Source organism: Alligator mississippiensis, chromosome 10, assembly GCF_030867095.1.
Source record: "Alligator mississippiensis isolate rAllMis1 chromosome 10, rAllMis1, whole genome shotgun sequence".
NCBI classification, from domain to species: Eukaryota; Metazoa; Chordata; order Crocodylia; family Alligatoridae; genus Alligator; species Alligator mississippiensis.
The window spans coordinates 53,168,745-53,177,852 of record NC_081833.1 but is presented as its reverse complement, the minus strand read 5'-3'; the positions used below and the strand labels follow the sequence as shown (position 1 = coordinate 53,177,852).

Here is a 9,108-nt window from a genome sequence, read left to right as displayed (position 1 = left end):
CGGGAGCTGCGTTCATCTCCGCCGGTTCCTCGCCGGGACCCGGCTCCGCCGCGCCAGCCCGGGGCGACTCGCTTCTGTTTAGAGAGCGCGTAACGGAGCTCGAGAGGCGCCAACAAGGCGGGACTCACTTGCACCGGGGCCATGTCACACGCTGCTCTAGCTTTCCCGCTTCCATTGTCCCGCACCTAGGGTCCCGATGGCCAGCAGCCCCGCGCACCTGGTTGCTCCTGCAGCTTCCCCACCTGGTCCTACGCCTGATAAAGGGCCAATAACTGCATTGAGAAAAACCCTATTTCTGTTTAAAAAAAATAAAAGTCCCATTTAAACTTTATTCAATTAAAGCAAAAATTAATTTCCGATATTCACACATATATTACAGAGTAATAGTAAAAGTTCAATATACTTCCTGGCGTTTAGTCGGGCCACATTGTACAAGAGCAAAACAAGCATCAAAACATTTAGCAGCCTTAAATTTCACAATCACTCAGAATTACATAGAAATATTTAAGTACTCTAGTCAGCCTTGGCTGGGAATAGTTCTTCGGTTTACGTTTGTCAGCCAGGTTACAGCAAGATTTGCATTTTCTCTCTCGTCGTGGCACCCACGGATTCAAAAAAATACTTCTTTTTTTGTTTTTTGTTTGGTTTTTTTTTTCGCTTTTTTTTTTAAACTCAGAGGAAGAGTCGAGAATGACATGTTTTAAAAACAAACCCACAAAACGTGGTGAGGGACAATGCAAATACTGAAGGTAGAAGCGGCCTGGAGAACCGGGGGGAGGTGGCGAGGGCACGAGGGCCACGTTCAGCTGAATTGATGTGGGGGAGAAAGAGGCGGACACGGCGGTGGGAGCGATTGCAGCGTCTCCTGTCTGTCGGCTGCAACCACGACAACAAAAAAGAATTCTTCAAAGCAGATGGACACAAACCTAAGCAGGATTTAGCCTCTTTCCTATTTGACCGTACAAAGTTTGCTTTCCAAGGCTCTTTACACCCAGCTACAATTGGGGGACGTGTAAGAAATTGCTCTGGCTCGCTGCCCGCGCTCTCGCTTCGGGGGATCCGTCGTTTAAAGGGGGAATACTAGAAATCCAGAGAATGTCGAGTACTTCCAGCCGCCCATCAAGTTTCCCCTCTCCAGTTTTAGATAAGCTCTGTCGCCTTTCTCCATTTGAATCAGGACTCCATTGCTGGCAGCTTCTCGGGTCACATCCTGGTCCCCTGCAAAGGCAGAAATCACTGGCCACCCATTTAGCATCAAACTCACCTAAAGAGCAAGACAAAAACAAAGCTCTCGGTCAGTCGAAGTCAGACCCCGGCAGGAGCCAAAACTGCCCGGCCTCTCCCAGGCTCACCTAGCGGATGAATCGCCGGGTTGGGTGGGGGAGGGGAGGAAAAGCTCGGGTCATTTTGGCACAAGAAGCGTTGAGCAGTGGAATAGGAGGCTGAAAACAGCGAGGGGCATGGACTAGAGGCAGGAAATCTTTCAGCGAAGCCTGCGATTGACAGCCCCAGCAAAACCCAGGCTGCGAATAACAGGGGAGGTCGATCCTGCTCTCAGGGTGGAGAAAGAGCCGCTGCTCGCGAGCCGGCTGGATAGAGAGGGGCAGCCGCTGCAGATACGGGCAGGGCATTTGAAGTGTTTTCAGGACTCGGCTCCCCTTTGTTAGATAGTACAGACAATGAGCCCTGAGCCCAGACTCTCCCCCCGCTGGGCACCTCCCGGAAAAACACAGCGCTGCCTCCCTCTTCTCCGTGGGCTCTTCCCTGCCTGACCTCGGCGCGGACTGCAAATCCCACCAGTGCCGTCCATCGACCAGGCGGGCACAGGCCCCCGATGGGGCGGTGCCCCTTGATGCCCGGCAGGTCGCCTGCCCAGCGGCACAAAGGCGGCCGTGCAGGGGCAGAGACAGACACAAGGCCCCGGACCCGCCGGCCTGGGCGTCGGGGCTTAACACCGCAGTCCTCAGATCACGGCCAAGCCTCCCGCCACTGGGAAACGGGACCCCGCCCGACCCTAGGCCCCAGGCGTCCGGGGGTGGAGCAGGGAAGCTGCCGCGGGCGGTGCGTGGGGCTCCCGGGGAGGCGTCGTGGGGAGGGTGCCCCGGATCCCAGGTGACTGGACTCAGGGAGGCGCCACGGGCCGAGCTCGGCTCTTTCCCCGCACAAGTCTGGCGCCTTCGGGACCGGGCAGCCCCGCGGGGCCGAGCTGACCTGGATGGTTTGCCGGTTGTAGACCTTCACCACGTGAAAGTTAAAGCTGTAAATCCCCTTCCGCGGCGCGATGAACGTGCTCCGCTCCGAGTCGAAGTTGCTGCCGACATTCACTAGTACCTGCAAGGACAAGGGGCGTGAGGGCAGCGCGGCCCGGCCCGGCCCGGCCCGGCCCCCGACGGCCTCCGCCCTCCGCCCCCAGGGCCCGCTTCGGCCAGCGGCGCCGTGCCCAGGGGACCGGCTGGGGACCCCCTCCCTTGGAGCGGGGCAGGGCAGGGCAGGGCAGGGCGGGCCTCCCCGGCCGGTGTCGCCTTCCCCCCGTCACCTCCTCCCGCCGCCCCGTCCCGCACCCGCTGCCAGGCTCGGAGCCCCCCGCCCAGCCCCGCCCCGCCCCGCCGCGGCCGCTACCTGGTCGAAGTAGATGATCATGGTGCGGTTGCTCATCTCGGAGGGCTCGTGGTTGGTGCTGCGGATGGCCGAGAAGGCCACCTTGGCGCTGCCCGAGCGCACGGAGATGCCGAGCGCAGTGCCGGTGGGGTCGGAGGTGGGGTTGGAGTCGCACACCACCAGGCACTTGCCCTCCAGCACGATGGGCTCCGTCTCGTTCTGCCCGCGCGCCAGCCCCGCCAGCCACGCCACGCCCAGCACCACCAGCTCCAGCGCCCGCATCGCTGCGCCGCCCGGCTCTACCTGCCCCGCAGAGCCAGCGTCCTGGGCGGGGGCTCCGGCTCCGGCTCCGGCTGCGGCTGCGGCTGCGGCTCCGGCTGCGGCTGCGGCTGCGCTGCGCTCGGGCTCGGCTCGGGCTCCTATTTGGGAGCGCGGCGCGAGGCCCCCCGACGTGCGGGAAGCGGCCCGTGCCCAGGCGCGGCAGCGCTCGCAGACATAGCGCGGCACAGCACGGCCGCCCGCGCCGCCGCCGCCCCGGTGCAGGCTGTGGCCGAGATCCCCGCAGCCGCCGAGCAACACAAAGGCGAAGCGCGGTGCTCCCCCCGCCTCCCCACCAACCCGCGGCTGGCGTCAGCGCTCCCTCGCCCGCCCCCCGCGCCGCCGGGCCAATGGGCCGCGAGCGCTCGCCGCCGCAGCCAATGAGCGGCCAGTCCGTCTATTGCCACCTGACGTCGGGGCTTTTGTTATTAGGTGCGCGAGGCAGGTGCCGCCGCAGCCGGGCTCGCCCGAGTCTGCACGGGGCGGCCTGCTCCGCCGTCGGGCCGCGCGGGACAGGTAGGGGCCGCGGCCGCGGCAGGGGCGGGGGCGGGGGCAGCGGGACGCCGCTGCCGACACTGCGGGCGCGGGGCCGCCAGAAGGGATGCGGGGCCGGGCTGCGACACTGCACGTCGGAGCCGCTGCCCGGCGGGGAGCGGCGGCTGCGGGGCGCAGGGGCCTGGTGGCGGGCGGGGCGGGGCGGGGCCGGTGCCCGCGGCGGCTGCAGGCACTGGGGCTTTCCCCGCTGTGCGGGTGCCCGCCCGCTTCTCTGCGGGGCCGCCGGGACTCGGGCCTGGGTGGGGGGGAGGGAGGAGGGGAAAGCCCCCTCCCCGCCCGGCTCTGTGCTGCGGGCAGCTGGCGGTCCGGGCCCTGCGTTGCCGGCGGAGGGAAGCGGTGCGGCCGGAGGCGCAGCCCAGAGGTCTCCGACTTGGGAGTCCAGTTTTGAGGGGAAAGAATCCCTGAAGCGGGCCGGGCTTGCGGGAGTTAACCCCTCACGAGTTTATTAAACCATTCAAAGCAGAGAGTGCAGGGGCCAGGGGCTTCAACAGAGCTCAGGCCCCTTCACCTGTCCTCAGCCTTTCTTTAGGGAAGAGGAAAACCTAAAAGAGGTGGTATGAGCAGTGCTGCCAGACCCACGCGCAGCTCCTCACAATACGCACAGAACAGGACTGGCAACCTCTGCTCCCTCTCAACTACGGATGCAGTTGGGTCCCCTTTTAAGGTTTGCTCTGTGGAGAGCAGAGCAGAGGCGTGGGATCCAAGAAGTTCCAGTTCCTAGGTTACTTGATCTCCTGGTACTTCAGTCAACCCTTGCAGAAAATTGTAGGGGAGGAACAGGACTTCACCAGCTGTAGGTGCTGTCTCTCAATGAAGCTTTTTGCAGCAAGAAATTTTAAAAGCATATTGAGACTTTCATGCTTTTCAAACCATCCTTCTGCTCAGGAAATGGATCTTAAGGAGGCTTCTAGTTGTTGGCACTCTAGTACCCTCCTTCAAAGCATTAGCAACCTACTACTGTCTGAAGCTGAAGTACCATCCAAGGAAATCACATCTTTTAGAAATCATAGAATGGATCATATTTGGTAAAATGAAAGGTTGCCTTTGCCAAATGGGCATGTTACCAGAATTAATTTTGCATGGATGTCACAAAACTGCAATTAGAAGAGCAGAAGAAAAATGGGTATAGATGAATATCAAAAGTGAACTATGAGGTCAAGACCTTTTATTATCTGTATAACTGTACTATCATACATCCTGGGAAACAGGACCCCCGCTCTCGACCCTAGGCCCCAGGCCTGATAATCTGATATTAACATGTAAAATATGGAGTTCGGTTTAGTATACCCAGTATATTCTTTAGAGAATTGAAGATATTTATGGGGAGGGAATATACCTCTGTGTAGAAAATTATGAGTTTTTAGGACTCTTGATTTTGACCCACTTATGCCTATGCCATGATTGTGTAGTCTTTTTTTTAAATATGAAGGATAAGATCCTGTAAAGAGTAGTCCTGTTGATCTGTGTGCAACAGTTCCTGTCAGCAAAATTGCTCAGATACATGTAAATATTTGCAGGGCCTAAAGTTGAGAGTTCTGGCTCCAGGACATGGCAGTCTATATAGCATCATTTTGCAAGAGAGTCTGAAGCACTCATATCCCATTGCAGAGAGTAAGAACAAGAACAGCTGAGAAACTTGTAAGTTCCTCTTTGATTGAGGGATAAAAGGGAAGAGAAATTGGACAGAAAGGAGGGGGAATAATAAAATAATGTGGAGAGAAAAAAAATCCCTAAGACACTGAAGAGTACATGATAAGGGTGGAGAGGAGCTAGAATGGTTGTATTATGTACAGTATTTTTTAATGTGTTGGCTATGCTTAAGAGGAAACCCTGTTTCAAATATGCTGTCAGTATTATTGACCCTCTTGACTGAGAATGGATGTTAGCACAGCAATATTTTTGTAGGGAACCAACATGCCTAAAGTAACTCTGCTGTTGATCACTTAACTGGCATCAACTGAAACAGATCTGCCAAGTATCTTATATCTTGCATGACACTCACAACTTGTCACAGCTACCAGTCTTGGCAAAATGTCAAGAACTATTAAAGATGCCTTCATTCTGACCTTTCCTAACTTTTAAGTACTTAACTTCGTGACCTTGACATTCTCTCAACATGAGTTTGTTTGACTGGTTATGTAACATTACTGGGGAAAAGTGACTTTGATAATGGCTAGTGAGCTACAAAGCCTTTCATTTGCAGCTTCCCAGTCTGAATGTAACTTGGCTTGGTAGGGACCAACAGCTGTTTCCACCTAATGGATATTTGGTGGGTCCCTACATGAGGTGAGTTTAGAGGGTCTCCATTCCATGTCTAGCATCATAAACACACCATTACACTTTGCATGAAATTGACTCTCGGCAGAGGGGCCATGAGCTGCACTGGATATGGAAATTGATCTACATTTGTTACTTTTCACTGAAAACTTTCCCTCTGGAAACCATACTCCTGAGAGCAAAGTAAAATTAAGCATGACACATTGTGCTGCATCTAGCCACAAAGAGCCCTTTGGGGAAATAGCTGCTGGCTGTTGGTCTTTAGAACTTCTACAGTTCCTCCCCCCCCGCCACCCCCGCCTACAACTATAAAACACTTTGACAAGAATCTTAAAAAATATATTTGCAATTGAGTGAGTCTCTTGGACCCATGAAGAACCACTTCAAGAGTGATTACTGTGCCACTTGGACCATGAATGTGTTGTTTATTTTGTTTATAAAAATGCCAGAGGCCAAAAAGTCATGTTTCACTCTTTTGTAGTGAGTTTAATTAGAAGTGCCAGGCAGATCTCTAGAAAGCAAAATTCAGTTTAGTCACAAAGAAAATTAATCACAGGCAGCTGCAGTACTAGCTTCACTGCTTCACTCTGCCAGTGAATCAGAAATTGTAGTGTTCCACATAGCTAAAGAGTTTGAAGTACAATGGAAATTTTAATTCTATCTGACTAGAGCCAGATAGCTTTATCTGTTGGCAAATTATTCAGTTTGAAGTGGGGGGAAAGTTCCTAGTGGCTATCTTTTTCCTAGTTTGTTCCTTCCTGAGTAAGAACTACAAGATTTGGACCATAACTGGATAGCATGCATGATACCATTTGTTCACTGATATGAAATGCAGTTTGCTTACTGTTGCATTATCAAGGATAAAAAGCAATAAGCAATTCTTCAATAGAATTTTAAAATCTTAAGCCTCTGATTTAGGAACGATAAATGTCCATGTAAACAAGTCTCATTTTTCATCCAAACATCTGTTTGAGTTTTGTGCAAAAGTTTGAAGGTATATAAGAATTAGATTTAAACCAAAATGCTCTTGCAGATCCACACTGTGAGTTACCTACAACTTCCCTCATTTACTGTTATCAGAAATGCTTGCATTAATTTATGATGTGTTTATGACATCAGGTTCATTTCCACAGTGAACAATTATAATATCTTAAAAACCAGATTGACTTCAGGGAGGAAGGACACAGCAGGAGCAAATGAACTGTTAGGGTCCTATCCAGTAGAAATTATCTACAGCATTCCATGCTCTAAAGAATAAGTAAGACCAGAGATGCTTGCTGTGCAGTAGATCAGCATATCCAGGTTGGTACATAACAGGTGATGAGCCTGTAAGTGGCATAGACCAACACAAATGCTAGTAGGGAATTGTCCTAGGCCAGGGAATTACAGCTTATAAACTGTGGCTGTAACCATAACTGAATTTAGGATCCAGCCAATAATATAGATGTGTAGCCTATGCAAATGGATCCTTTCTAAGAAACATGGCTAAAGTTATCTTCTATGTATGTTCAGAACCTGACCTTCAGACTCTTATTATTTAGTCTGGTCAAAACAGATTACCTCCAGAACATCATCACATACTGATTCCTGATGAAGGATATTTCCACATCACCGTGATTTTCAGTTTTCAACTCTCAGCCATTTTTTGGCTGGAAAAATTCTTCCAAATATATTTAATGTTTGCAAATGTCTGAGCAAACATTAAATAGAAATGTTAAATATAAATGTCAAAACTCTAGAATAAAAATTCACCTTAATGCCTAATTTGAGCCTTCAGTTTCAAAAGTGAAAGTTCAAGAAACTTATGAGCAATTACCCCGGGATGGTTAGAAGGGAATTTTTTTTTTTTTTTTTTTATGCAGCTAATTTGAGAGCTACTATTATAATACTGTAGAAGTATTTTTAATATTAAACTTTCCAGGTGTAGGTATCATTGGATTCATTTTTTTACTTGCTTTTTGTTAGTTTTTAAAAACATTGTGATTCTAAAAATAATATGTTACACTGGCAATCTACTTTTAAAAATTCAGGTGAGAATTTTGAAAGCACTTCAGTATAGGGGTAAAACAGACCAGGGCTGAAGTCTATAGAAAAACACACTCAAAATTAGGTAGTTAAATGGGCTGAATGTGCCTTCTAAGATGTTTGGTTCTTTCAGTGTCAGGGTTTAACTCCTATGAGAAAGCAACCTGACCTGTCCTACCTTACCTTCTAACCTCTGATTTGTCTGATCCCTGGATATCCTCTCCTGGATTTACTGATAACTTGGAACTTATTGCATGGCTTTGATGTAATTTAAGGCTGCCATGCTTCTAAATAAAAATAACTTCATTAATGAGTGTTGATAATGAAACCAGTAGCTTGAGCTTCTTTCTTGTCTCATGTCTCTTTTAAAACATGCAAGTGTATTGTTAAAAATAACTTAACTCAAAGAGGAAATTTGTTGTACTTCAAACACATAGTTACATTGTAATATGAAACCAAGCTGCCACTTTTTGCTAAGAACTGCAGGAATACTTTCAAACATCATCTTCCTAGTGGCTGTACCTAAGACATCGTGGGCACGTCTACACATTCATTAATGCGCTTTATGTAATGTGCATTCAATCTAAGTTCTAACGGTAGTGATGAGCAAGTGCAGGGACTGTTGTTGGGTTGGTTCCTCCCCTATACATTCATAATACTTGAAGATTATAATTACATGCAAAATAAAGTTTTATTTGAAAACATTTATTACCAATATAATTTTATTTTTCTGTGTAATTTAGACTTATTTCTTTCTACATCCTATTTTTGACTTTTTCAAGATGGGCATCTCATGAACTATGGATACAAAACTGCTACTGCTACTAGTACTTGTTTAGCATATTTTGCCTGAAGGATCTCAAGTTGGTTTACAAATGATGGATAACATTCTGGTCACCCTCCATACTGAGATGCCTATTTGACTGCACCACAGGTGGCAATAAGACTAGTTTCTGCTTCTTCCCCCTCAAGTAGCTTTTGTTCTTTCTTAAGTTTGCTGCCATTTTTCTATCCTTCTGCGTCATAAGGTACGGACAAATGGGAATGGAATTGGGCGGGGCTAAACTGAAAGCAGATATTTCACCTGTTCCATTCAACACCTGCTTGCCTGGTGGCATTTTCTCTTTTTTCCCCTCTCTCTCTTACCTTGGAGGCTGTTCCATCCTCCCTTAGTAAATCTTATTCCCTTTTCCTTTCTCTTGGAGGATCATGGTTCAGATATTGGGCCAGATCATATGGTCCGAATGAGCTCTGCTCAGCTCAAGACTGGAAGAAGTAGAGCAGAAGTGGCTCAAAATTATTATTTTATTCTTCTGATTCTGGGGAGAAGTGAAT

General features: G+C 49.7%; 1 protein-coding gene across 1 annotated transcript; it reads right to left on the bottom strand.

Annotated features, from left to right (window-relative positions):
• Positions 1–309: 309 nt before the first annotated feature.
• Positions 310–3,150, bottom strand: CBLN1 (cerebellin 1 precursor). The gene is made up of 3 exons (XM_006273198.4): positions 2,620–3,150; positions 2,212–2,331; positions 310–1,264 (listed from the first exon to the last, which is right to left on the bottom strand). Exons 1-3 carry the CDS (start codon positions 2,878–2,880, stop codon positions 1,067–1,069), a joined length of 579 nt encoding a protein of 192 aa, XP_006273260.1. The 5' UTR covers positions 2,881–3,150; the 3' UTR covers positions 310–1,066.
• Between the last annotated feature and the right edge of the window lie 5,958 nt (positions 3,151–9,108).

What these genes read in the sequence shown, in the direction of transcription:
- CBLN1 (XM_006273198.4), bottom strand. Translation starts at nt 2,880, where the DNA reads ATGCGGGCGCTGGAGCTGGTGGTGCTGGGCGTGGCGTGGCTGGCGGGG. An exon ending in TGATCATCTACTTCGACCAG is followed by an intron (nt 2,332 to 2,619) that starts GTAGCGGCCGCG and finishes TTGTCCTTGCAG; the next exon opens with GTACTAGTGAATGTCGGCAG. An exon ending in ACAACCGGCAAACCATCCAG is followed by an intron (nt 1,265 to 2,211) that starts GTCAGCTCGGCC and finishes CTTGCTCTTTAG; the next exon opens with GTGAGTTTGATGCTAAATGG.